Consider the following 12337-nt stretch of genomic DNA (forward strand, 5'->3'; position numbering starts at 1 on the left):
AGTGCCTTGGAAAAGCACAGCTTACACCCATGTAAGTCTTCCTTAAGATAAATAGAATACTGCAGGAGGCTACTCGGAGGACTGGCTTTCCTCAAACACTGATATCACTTCTCTTCCTTCCCCGAGGCCTCCTCTGGGTATTTAGTAACAGTGGATTCTAAAGAGTAGTGAAAAATTAAGGGAAATATCTATGAATACAAATGTTGAAGAATAAAGAAAGAATACTTAGTAACTAAATGTCCATTTTAAGGATTATTTAGCATTTCTAACAGGAGGTTTATTCAAATATTTCTTTAGTCTGTAATTATTTTTAAATGGAAGTATATGAAAATTTTTACAAGCATACACTCTACACCCCAACTTCATGACCATATAGATATATGAATATATAGAGATCAACATTTCAATTTCTCGTTTCTGGGATAAGAAACACTGGGGCAAGTCATATAAAATCAAATTACAGGACATAAGGCCAACATTGTAGAAAAGATCTTACTTTTAGTCCTTTCCACATAAGCATACTGATTGCCCCCAGAGAAGAGGACGGGTTTTTGTGAACTTAACAATTAGGGGCTGCTTAGGCCCAATTTAAATTTGTCCCTAAACCCTAATCCTCATCATTATGAAGTGAAAAGTGAAAGTGTGAGTTGTTCAGTCATGTCAGACTCTTTGTGACCCTGTGGACTATAACCCACCAAGCTCCTCTGGGAATGGAATTTTCCAGGCAAGAATACTGGAGTGGGTTGCCATTTCCTTCTCCAGGGGATCTTCCCAACCCAGGGATCGAATCCAGGTCTCCTGCATTACAGGTGGATTCTTTACCATCCAAGCCACCAGGGAAGTTCTTAAAGCTTGTGGTAAAATCCCAGAGCCTCATCCTGGATAGCTAAGTTATTGTATCTATACATCAAAATCCCCTTAGTGGATAAAAATTAATTTAATGGGTAATTTAATAAATGGATCATTTTCAAAGTTCTAGGTGAGTCACAGGAAACCCATAGAGAATGAGTGCAATAGCCCAGGACTAGCAAAAGCAAGGAGAGTCTACCACCCTGAGGCCTAAAGAGGCAAGGAAACAGTGACTCCTACAACCTAAAGGGGGCGCTATATTGGTTTACTGGGTCTGCCACAGAGTACCACAGGCTGCTGCTGCTGCTGCTAAGTCGCTTCAGTCGTGTCCGACTCTGGGCGACCCCATAGACGGCATCCCCCAGGTTCCCCCGTCCCTGGGATTCTCCAGGCAAGAACACTGGAATGGGTTGCCATTTCCTTCTCCAATGCGTAAAAGTGAAAAGTGAAAGTGAAGTTGCTCAGTCGTATCCGACCCTCAGGGACCCGGTGGACTGCAGCCTGCCAGGCTCCTCCGTCCATGGGATTTTCCAGGCAAGAGTACTGGAGTGGGGTGCCATTAGGGAGCTTAAACGGTCCTTAATTTCCACAGTTGTGGAGGCTCATAGTATAAGATCAAGGTTTCAGCAGGGTCGGTTTCATTCTGAAATCTCTCCCTTGCCTTGCAGAGGACCATCTTCTCCCTCTGTCTTCGCCTGGTCTTTCCTTTGGTCTTTCTTTATAGTCTCCTCTTATAAGGACACCGGTCATACTGCATCAGGGCCCACCTACGAGACCCCTTGCCCTGTATCCAAATACAGTCATAGTCTGGGACACAGGGGGTTAAGACATATACTGAAACATGAATTTGGAGGGACACAATTCAGCTCGTAACAGGAGCTGGGTGGAAAAGTTGGCCTGACAGAAGCTGTATATTTTAGTAGATGTCTGGAGAGACCAGTGGAAGACCTCCAGCACATTGTTCCTTCCAGAATGCCTACCTCCATAGCAAGGAAGAATTGAGGTGCTGGGATAATAATAAGAATGACCATTTATTGAGGACTTACTTTATGCCTGGCATTATGATATGCCTTTTCCACTCTAACTCATTATAATCCTCACAAGCACTCTAGGAAGCAGGTTTATTAACCACATACTAAGATGAAAATAGTAAGACTTAGAGAACTTCGGGAACATTTTCAAAGTCTTCCAAGTGGAAAGAGAAAAGCCACGCTGCCGGTCTCTTGTCAGCCCTGACATACATTGCTTCTCTCTCATAAAACAGAAATGGATAACTGATGCAATCTCAGAGAACTGCAAAGCTTCAAGGTTACCTAATGTAGTCATTGGCCATTGAACATTTTAAAGCAGGAATCATCCAAACCAAAAGGAAAGCCATTCCATCTTTTATGTTCCGTCAGTCTAAAAATACATATTCTAAATTCATATTCTATACTGTATATATCTGAGTTTGGTGTAGAGCAGGATCTTGTTCCATAGGAAGCTTAGAACCCGGCTCAAGAGATAAGCCAGACATCCATGAGACATTCAGTACATGAAAGAATGCCATAATAATGTGCTTGTTGTCCGGTACCATCAGTAGTCACAGCGGGGTGGAGTTCATTAAGGGGAGGAGGAGAAAGGCAGTGAGTGGGGAGGATTCACACAGCAGGGGGGCTTGCACTGTGCTTTTATGGTGCAGGGAGCGCAAATGTGGAGAGTAGAGTAGATGGGACATGTGTGGGGAAAAGACGTGGCGCTGGATCATGGACGGCACGGAAAGCTTGCTGAATGGCTGGAACTTGACTGGCCCTAAACGGCAGCATGACACTGAGGACAATGGACGTGGGAGCAGTGTGGCTGAATCAAATCACCCCTCTTCATGTACCCTCTCCCTGCATCACCCATCCCTGTACATAATCCATCTTCCAATCAAGAGCACCTTGTGCAGACACACACTCCTCTCTGGCTGCAGGACAAGCCTGAGCCCAAGAAAGGTCTTGTTTGGGCTTCTGTAAAATGGAAAATAACTGGTTTTTCTCCCCTTCAAAAATTTGATATTTAATACCAGTCTTTTCAAGGCCCAAGAGTTCTACTTCTCAACTTTCATCATAAACCTTTCCCCCACTATGTCAGTAATTGTTTTTGCGACTGTTTCTTGGATTTGCTTCAAGTTTCACACGATCCTTTTTAAATATATAGGTCAAAACTGGATATAATACCATAGTAATGACCTGGCTAATGCAAGCAAAGTACCATATTGTATCTCAGAACTTGCATACAATACATCCATTAAAATCCTCCAGAATCATGTTTGCCTTCAAATTACAGATATACATATATATATGCATATGTTTTGTGTATATATATAATGCATATGTTGCTGGCTTACATCCAACTTGGTGGTCTACTATGTCCCTCAAATTTTTAAAACATAATTACAAATATTAAATACTCAAATGCCTACTAATCTTGAAATAAGAAACATTTTAAGAAAATTACATCTTGATTTTTAGACTTTCAGGCTCTTCTTTGCAAAAAAGCATTAGTGACTTTTTCAGCCTTAAATGTATACAGCCTCTTGTGCTTTCTCTTGCTTTGCATCTAGACAAAGCTTCTCATTATGAGCCACTTTCCACATCTTTTTTTCTTGTAGATTGACATATTTGAAGATAGAATCCGAGGCATTGATATCATTAAGTGGATGGAACGCTACCTTAGGGATGTAAGTACATTCCAAAATTCTGAGCTTGTTTGCTGGTGAGAAAGACAATTAGCTCGTGGAGTTATTTTATGAAAGAAGCACTGGCATACCCACCAAGGCCAAAGCTGACCAAGTCCCAACAAAGCTTCCCTTGTTGGCAGCCGTGCAAAGACTTGGAAAGGAAGGATGGGGTCACCCTCCTGGACACGCACAGGCAGGAAATAACTGTCGAACCAGACACAGGTGGTTGATAATAATCAGAGCAAACAATTTTTTGACCAGAATAGGAAAGGAGGAAATGAAGGCGGGGAGTAGGGAGGGAGCAGCAGAATTCAATTTAATCTGAGGCCAGCACCAAGTGTTCTGCAGGATCAGCCAGCCTGAAGAGGCTTCCTGGGCAGCCTCACAGGCAGGGCAGCATGCCGCCCACCCCCCACCCCAGACGCCCCCTCACAGCCTTGTGATTTGTTTTTCACGGACAGAATCTATACCGGCCACTGGGACACGTTGTGCTTTAACAAGATAGAAATTGATTGCCGCCAGCCTGTCCGCGTCAGCCAGTGGGGGACGGAGTCTGAGCTGGCTGGGGTTTTGAGGCTTTTCCTTTTGTCTGCAGCCTGATGTTTGCTTTGTGCTGAAGGGTCTGCTCCTCCCGACTGGGCTAAGCGTCAGCGGCAAGCAGGGCAGTCAAGGGTGCAGTAACTGACAGCTTAGATCCCGCTGCCGGAGGGAGGCATAGCCTCTCTGCCACAATGCAGATTTACTTAGTCATTCTGGGTTTCATTAGACCTTTATTAGCGATGGTTGTGGAAGATGGTGGGCAGAACCGCGTCCATTTAGGAGAGGCTCTTGTGTTTGAAGGGAGCTGGGGAGGGAGACAGGGCGGTGGGGAGTGGGGAAGGAGGTGGGGAGCCAGGAGTCTGCCTGAGTTGGGGCCTCGCCTTTCACTTTCCGTGGATGGGGGCTGGCCCTCCACCCTGCAGTATATCAGAAGATGCTCACAGTCTTGCTGGCCGGTTTCCAGCCTGCCTTCCCCAAAAGGACCACACGCCACACTTCCATAAACATGCTTTCTCCCTCTCATTAACAGAAGACAGTGATGATAATCGTAGCAATCAGCCCCAAATACAAACAGGATGTGGAAGGCGCTGAGTCGCAGCTGGACGAGGATGAACATGGCTTACATACTAAGTATATTCATCGAATGGTGAGTGATGAAACCACAGTACCTTGCCAGCCCTCGGAGTCGGGCTTCTGCTTCTGTGAAAGCCTGTCCTTCACTGGATACCCACTGAGGTTGGGGGCTGATGGTTGAAGAATGAGGCAGGAGAGGCGGGTGTTGGTTCTGGCTCCGTCTACCTTGGGGATCTGGGGTAAGTCCCTATGCCTCTGGGACTTCCTGTTCCTTCTCAGTAACAGGGAGATTAATCTGTGATCTCTAAGTTTCAAGATTCGGGAAAGCAGAACTCTGCTGGTTTAATTGTTTACCCACAGATGTGAAGTCCTGGGAGGGCAGGAGACAGGGCTGTGAAGAGAGCAGGCTCCCTGCATCTGTCCAGTTCTGTCCTCTGCCTTTTCACAGAGCCAGAGTAGCACATCCGAGAAGACACACAGTGTCAGATAGCCCGTGTTCAAATCTGGCTTCCTCCTGTATAGGGTGTATGACCATGGAAAGTGAAAGTGTGAGTCTCTCCATCGTATCTAACTGTAACCCAACGGACGGTAGCCTGCCAGGCTCCTCTGTCCATGGAATTCTCCAGGCAAGAATACTGGAGTGGGTTGCCATTTTCCTCTCCAGGGGATCTTCCTGACCCAGAGATCAAACCCAGGTCTCCTGAATTGCAGGAAGATTCTTTACCATTAAACCTCTTTGTGCTTCCATGTCACTATTCAAAAAATGGGTCACTAAAGAGGAGAGTGAAAAAGTTGGCTTAAAGCTCAACGTTTAGAAAACTAAAATCATGGCATCTGGTCCCATCACTTCATGGGAAATAGATGGGGAAACAGTGGAAACAGTGTCAGACTTTATTTTGGGGGGCTCCAAAATCACTGCAGATGGTGACTGCAGCCATGAAATTGAAAGATGCTTACTCTTTGGAAGGAAAGTTATGACCAACCTAGATAGCATATTGAAAAGCAGAGATATTACTTTGCCAACAAAGGTCCGTCTAGTCAAGGCTATGGTTTTTCAGTGGTCGTGTATGGATGTGAGAGTTGGACTATGAGGAAAGCTGAGCACCGAAGAATTGATGCTTTTGAACTGTGGTGTTGGAGAAGACTCCTGAGAGTCCCTTGGACTGCAAGGAGATCCAACCAGTCCATCCTAAAGGAGACCAGTCCTGGGTGTTCATTGGAGGGACTGATGCTGAAGCTGAGACTCCAATACTTTGGCCACCTCATGCGAAGAGTTGACTCACTGGAAGAGCCCCTGACGCTGGGAAGGATTGGGGGCGGGAGGAGAAGGGGACGAAGAGGATGAGATGGCTAGATGGCATCACTGACTCGATGGACGTGAGTCTAAGTGAACTCCGGGAGTTGGTGAAGGACAGGGAGGCCTGGCGTGCTGTGATTCATGGGGTCGCAAAGAGTTGGACACGGCTGAGCGACTGAACTGAACTGAACTGAACAGTGTTGTTGTGAAGATTAGGTGAAATAAAGTCTGTAGAGCATAAGGCCTAGATCGGATGCTCAATCAAGGGAAGGGATGGTTCTAGGTCATGATAGATAGGCAACACATGAACTCTGGGGGCCTGGTCAAACTAAAACCAGCAGAGAAACCTTACAGGAAGTTAGACTTAGCATCTGACAGAACATTCTGGCTGAAAATATCATCCAGTTTTGAAATGGACTGTGTTATGGGCAAGCAGCCTCTCTGCTTTCTGTGATCATACTGACCTTTGAGGAGACGGTGCCTGCTTGACTGGGATACCAGACTAGGCTTATGACGGTCACATTCTCCTGTGAAGCCGCCCTTGTGCCCATACCTGCTGGGCACCTCCCCGAGAGCTGTCTGCCTTTTTCAGGCTTGTTTACCAAGGATTCTGAGACTTAAAAAGGCTCGAAACTCACTGGACTAGAACTTGTAAGCTCCATTTCAGCTTGAACATTCCATAAGGCGGGGAAGGCCCCTGGAATGGGCATAAAAGGTCCCTGATTAAGACAGGAAGATGGGGCAGGAAGCAGAAGTGGCTCAGACGGAATAAGTAAGCAGCCCAGGGCACCAGAGGATCAGGAGAGGCAAGGACACACAGCTTTACCTCAAGGGAAGTGGACTGAAATCCTGTGCCTCAGGAGGAGCACAAGAAAAAGGCAGGCTGGATGCGTGGATATCCCCATCTGGTTCTTCAGAGTCTCCGGTTCCTCTTCTACCAAGTGCTGACCCCTTACTTGAGCTCACAATCAACCCAAAGTAAAAGCCAAGGCAAGGTGGGGAGGTCAAAGAGTGAGGCCAAGGAGTAAGATGAGTATCCCTCTTATTTCATTCTTACCCAGCCTGGCAGCCCCTGGGGGGAGCCCAGAAAGGGGTACTGTTTCTGCCCTAAAAGGTCACAGCTGGCTCTAGGTGCTGTTCCCCTTCACTGTCTGCCAAAGCACTTCATGGCCCCAAAGCACTCCATCTCTAGGAACTGCCAGTCCCCAGGCCGTCAGCTCGTGTGTGTGTTGAGGGCCCCAGGTCGCTGCCAGTTCCCCAGGAAACCTGTCAAGCTCTGCTGGTGTGTGGTGTCGCCTGGCAGTAACAGGCAGCTGAACCTTGGAGCTTGTCTGACAGCGCTCAGCCGTGAACCAGACTGTCTCCAAACTCCGTTTCTTGCAACAACAGTGTCTCAGGCCCTTCCTCATCAATGGAGGGATCGAAGAGGCCAGATAGGAAAGTGCCTTTCTGCCCAGCTGGCTGACCTCCTGGTCCCCTCCAAGCAGAAGAAAACTCCAGGGCAGAGGGGTCAAACAGAAACCCTGGAATAACTGCATTCTAGGGCCAACAGCTTTCCAGAAGGTCTATCTCTGGAAACATGAGAGAGAATGAAAAAGCGCTGTTGCTGGGGTAGCCTAGTAGACAAGCAAAATTTTACAGGATGCAGTGTCCTGGGAGTCAGAGACTGATCCAGTTCTTCACGTTTATCTTAGAAGTGCTTTGCCCTTCCTCTCGCCTGTTTGTACTCGTGTGGTTGGTGCTTTTAAGTACACCGCTCCAGCGCCCTTTTAAAATAGGCTTTTGGCGTTATCTTCTGATTTTTAACAGGAGGTGATTCTGAGAAAACACCTCCTGGAAGATTTGTGTGTGTGTGTGTTTATGAGGGGGTTTCTATGGTGATTTCAGTCGTTACCACTGTCACTTTCCTCTCGGTTTTGTTTTTACTCCCATGCATGGTGAAGATTTCTCAGTTATAAAATTCAGTTGGAAGATGAGATAGTTGGGAACACATAATTCCTCATGTCCTTTGTCATCAGGTGACTGAAAGCTTTGTGCTGGTCACAGGATTCGGAAGACTAACTCCTCTCATGCTGAAATTTCTGGTTTTGATCGCGTTCTTGGCAGCTAGATCTTTTGGGGGCTGCCGCTGTGTCAGAGTAGTGTGGGGAACCTAAGGCTTGGCAGATGGAGCTCATCTTATTGACCTCCAGCTTCGCTTCCCTCACCCTCCCCGGCCCCCCTGCATTCCTAACCAGTCCCAGCCCCCAAACATTCCTTCACACCTCCAGACATTTGCTCATATACTATTTCATTTGCTGAGGCCGTCCTTCCCCCACCTCTCTCCATTTTCCCTACCTGAGCAAATTCTTCTTTTCTTTTAGTATCCAAATGACACCTCCCTTGTAACTCCTTCAGACCATTGATGTAGAAAAGGATGGCCCCCGTTGGGCTACCGCAGCAATTTGTTCATTCTTTTCACACTGCACTGTGGTCGGTTATTTTCTTTCTGCCTGCTCGGTAAGCTGCTGGCTTTATAGCTGTGGTACCTGGTAAACTGGTCCTCAAAAAACAAAAAGGAGGGAGAATCCTGATTTGTAGCAATTTGTCCATTTCCATGGTACAAATACGCTCACAGGACTGACTTCAAACTACCACTGCGAAGTCACTGAACACAGACTTGGGAAGGCATGCACACGAGGCTTCTGTGAACTGCTGTGCAGCAGCTCAGCACACCTTGGAAAGTATCCTAGTCCTTGAAACCCCAAGTCTAACACAGAGCTTGACTCTTAATAGGCTTTCAATACGTGATTGACGAATGAGCAAAAGGCATGGATGTGTGATGGACAGCTTAAAATTAGGAGTGTGTGGCACTGACGGAAAGCAGAACAAAAATCCTTCGTGGGCTTGCATGACTGTGAGAACCATTAATTCCTCATCCTCAGTCCCGAAATTAAACCTTCAAGTGTGTTCTGTTCCAGATGCAGATTGAGTTCATCAAACAAGGAAGCATGAACTTCAGATTCATCCCTGTGCTCTTCCCAAATGCAAAGAAGGTAAATGAACAAACAAACGAGTCTTTAAGTCCAGCTTTGGTTTCAAATCTCCAGGATTTTAAGTGGAAAACCTTGTCAGCTCTTTATCAATCCTTAGCAGTGTTGCCAGAAAGATCAACAAGTTTTAGCACTTGGTGCAGAAGCCTGAATCAGGAAGATTTTAAAGCTTTATCTGATAGACCATCGCTGTCCTAATTGTTCAAACAGCCATTACACACAAAGAAACAGTTTGTGTTTTTAGCCCATGAGACAAAAAGAGGCTGTTCATCTGATACTTCTTATCTCTTGTACTTAAAAGTCAAGATGTGAGCATTTTTGGCTGGCTGTTGCAAGGAAATGTTTTGTTGAACTTAGCTCAGTGCTCAAAGCTGTAGAATACAGGAATTAAACCTACACAGTTACCTAAGGGAACATTGCTGTGGCTCATAGGAGGGATTGTGTTCACTAGAAGGGCAGGCCAGAGAATTTGGAGAACAGGGACGAAAATCATCTGAGAGCCTGTGCCAGGCTTGGAGAAGTGATGGCAGCTGTGCAGTGAAGGTCTTGGGAGCAAATCCCAGCACCCTGAGCTCAGGCCCAGCCTTGCCCTGGATTATCCCTGGATGTCAGCACTGCATTGAGACTTCTGCCCTGGATGAAGGAGGGTCCAGTTTATGGGACCAGGACCCCTGGGCTGGCCCAGTTCACAGCCTGCCCAGCAGCATGCCTTCTGTCCCTTGCCCAGCCTCTGACTGTTCTCATTGCACGATCTCCTTGCTCGCTGTGCTGTGTCCACTTCGATTCTGTACCAGCCATCCTCTGCTCTGCCATCAAAGAGGAACATCCGAAATGTAGATCTGATCTATCTGTCTCCAGCTTAGAAGTGTCGTGGTGGGTTTCCTACCGACTACAGATCGCACTCATCTTCCTTGTGTGGCATACGAGGCCCTTGAGAAGAGGGCTCTGCCTGCCTGCTCAGCTTCCTGCCTTGCCACTGTGCACACGAATGACACTGTGCTCTGGTCACTGTGGACCGTTTCAGGTGTCCTGCCACATGCCACCCTCTTCCTCTGTCTTTGTACTTGTGTCCCGGCTGCTTGCAGCACCCTTCCCCCGCTTGCCTGTCTGGTGAGCTCTCAGCCCTCTAGCACCCAATCTCTTAGCCTTTCCTGACTGCTTCCCCTTCATGCCCCAAATATTGAATAGTCCCTCTCTTGAGAGTACCTGGAGTCAACAACGGTATGTGGCTGGGGGTGGGAGTGTTGGGAGTAATTGTTTAGAATTGCTGGAGCATGGTGACAGAAAAAAAGCAGACCCACTTTTAGTTGGTTTTGTTAATGTTTTTTAAACTTCTTCAAACAATCCTCTTATTACCCACACTCAGGGCAGACTGCTCCCATCTACCTGTCCCCCTGGCATGCTGCTGCCTGGAGAATAGTTACATTTTGACTCCATCATAAGACTATGAATTCCTCAAGGCAGTAACTGTTTTTTTTTGTTTGTTTTTTTGTTTTTTTTTAATATATTTGTTTGTTTGGCTGCACTGGGTCTTAGTTGTGGAGTCAGTAGTTGCCCTACGGCATGTGAGATCTTAGTTCTCTGACCAGGGGTTAAAGCTGGCTCCACAAAGTTTCCTCACTCTACTTTTAACATCTTTACTTGTTTTCTCGGTGAGACCTTTCCCTGTGTGTGTTCAATCTCTCAGCTGCATCCAACTCTTTGCGACCCTTGGACACCAGGGGAGCCTGGCAGGCTACAGTCCATGGGTCTCAAAGAACTGTACACGACTGAGCAACTGAAAACATACAAGGAAAGGTCTCACTGAGAAAACAAGTAAAGATGTAGAAAAGCAGAGTGAGGAAGCTTTGTGGAGATCTTTCCCTAGTGCCCTCCTTAAAACCGCAGATGTTTCCTCCCTGCCCAGCACTCCCCACCCCTTTATCTCTGTTTTATTTTTCTCCACGGCCTGCGTTGCCATCAAACACACTACACCTCTGCATCCTCTGTCTGCCCCCAACAGAATGTCCGTTCTCTGAGGGCAGTCTGAAACTGCGCTCTCTTCGATCCTTGGCTGACAGGTTCGGCTTTTGCCGGATCGCTGGGATATGCCATGGGGGAACCTCCTTCTTCTGCGGGTCAGACCTGGGGCCGGAGTGAAAGGATAATGAGCTGGATGAATGCCCACAGCCTTGGCACACTTCTGCCGGAGCCACTGGGGAATTCACGTGGCTCTGTGTGACCTCTGTCCTACCCCTTTCAGGGGAGGGTGCTGAAAAGCATGCTGAAAGGCGAAGGGCAGGTAGCCTGGGAGACTGATGGGACATGCCGTGCACATGTGCTTACTGTAATGAGCTACACAGCTGGCACCCGGAGCCAAGAGCATTTCACACGCAAACCCCTTCCGAAAGCAAAACAGCACAGCCCCCAGGAGAGTTCAGCAGGAGATGCCTGCGAAGGGAAAACCGCGGGTGTTGGGGAACTGAGCCCGGGGTCTGGAATCCAGGTTTTTCTCTGATGACTTTTGCTTGTCATTCTCTCCTTGCCCTAGGAGCATGTGCCCACCTGGCTGCAGAATACTCACATCTACAGCTGGCCCAAGAATAAAAAGAACATCCTTCTGCGGCTGCTCAGAGAGGAGGAGTATGTGGCCCCTCCCCGAGGGCCTCTGCCCACCCTTCAGGTGGTCCCCTTGTGACCCCGCACCCCCACCCCCAGATTACAGCTCTTGTGGCTGAGGCCAGCTGGCAGCACTCAGGGCTGTTGTTTTCCGTCCCTCCTAGAGGGGCCTTCCAACCCCCAGGAAACCTGTTCTGCAGGGGCCGCTTCCTTCTGAGACCTTGAAGGACCTTGTCTTTGAGATGGAGGCCGTGACTGTTCTGCATTCCCTGCTTCTTAAACCCACTGCCGTGCATGTTCCCCCAACACTCTGAGTATCCAGAATGGGCCCTCAGCACCTAGCGCATAGACAATACAAGTGACGTTACTGTAAACACCAGCGACCACAAACACTCTCCGCTTAGGGCAACATTTCTGAGTTCACCAGATGTGGTGTGTCCTCAGACCAAACTGATTCATGTACAAATAATAAAAGGTTTACTCTTTTGTAAAACTGTGTTTTCACTTATCTCAAAGGAGATAGATATATTAACTTTTATGGGCAGTTGCTTCCAGGGACATCAATAAATCTACTTCAGTATAACATTAGACCGATGTAACAGACTGCTTTGTATTAAAAGATGAAGGCCAGATAGTTAAGCATCCCCTTTTAACTTCATCTTGAAAGTTTTATTCCTTTAGTAGAACTTAATAACAATACAACTTTGTACCACATACTACCATGATCCTAAGTAAAATCATAGC

At 47.2% G+C, this 12337-nt stretch overlaps 1 protein-coding gene across 6 annotated transcripts in view; it reads left to right on the forward strand.

Moving 5' to 3' along the window:
- The window catches only part of TRAF3IP2 (TRAF3 interacting protein 2), a 45108-nt gene extending 33032 nt beyond the window's left edge, over positions 1-12076 (forward strand). For 2 of the 6 annotated variants that reach the window (XM_052645696.1, XM_052645697.1), the window contains exons 6-10: positions 3485-3553; positions 4623-4739; positions 8924-8998; positions 11526-11657; positions 11758-12076. In XM_052645696.1, coding sequence (XP_052501656.1) covers positions 3485-3553; positions 4623-4739; positions 8924-8998; positions 11526-11657; positions 11758-11907 — 543 coding nt within the window. In that variant the 3' untranslated portion in view covers positions 11908-12076. Of the gene's footprint in view, positions 1-3484; positions 3554-4622; positions 4740-8923; positions 8999-11525 lie in introns of all 6 variants that reach the window. The other 4 variants (XM_052645701.1, XM_052645699.1, XM_052645700.1 and 1 more) reach the window with 3 other exon arrangements.
- Positions 12077-12337: the final 261 nt, after the last annotated feature.

Source organism: Budorcas taxicolor, chromosome 9 (assembly GCF_023091745.1).
Source record: "Budorcas taxicolor isolate Tak-1 chromosome 9, Takin1.1, whole genome shotgun sequence".
Taxonomy (NCBI): Eukaryota; Metazoa; Chordata; class Mammalia; order Artiodactyla; family Bovidae; genus Budorcas; species Budorcas taxicolor.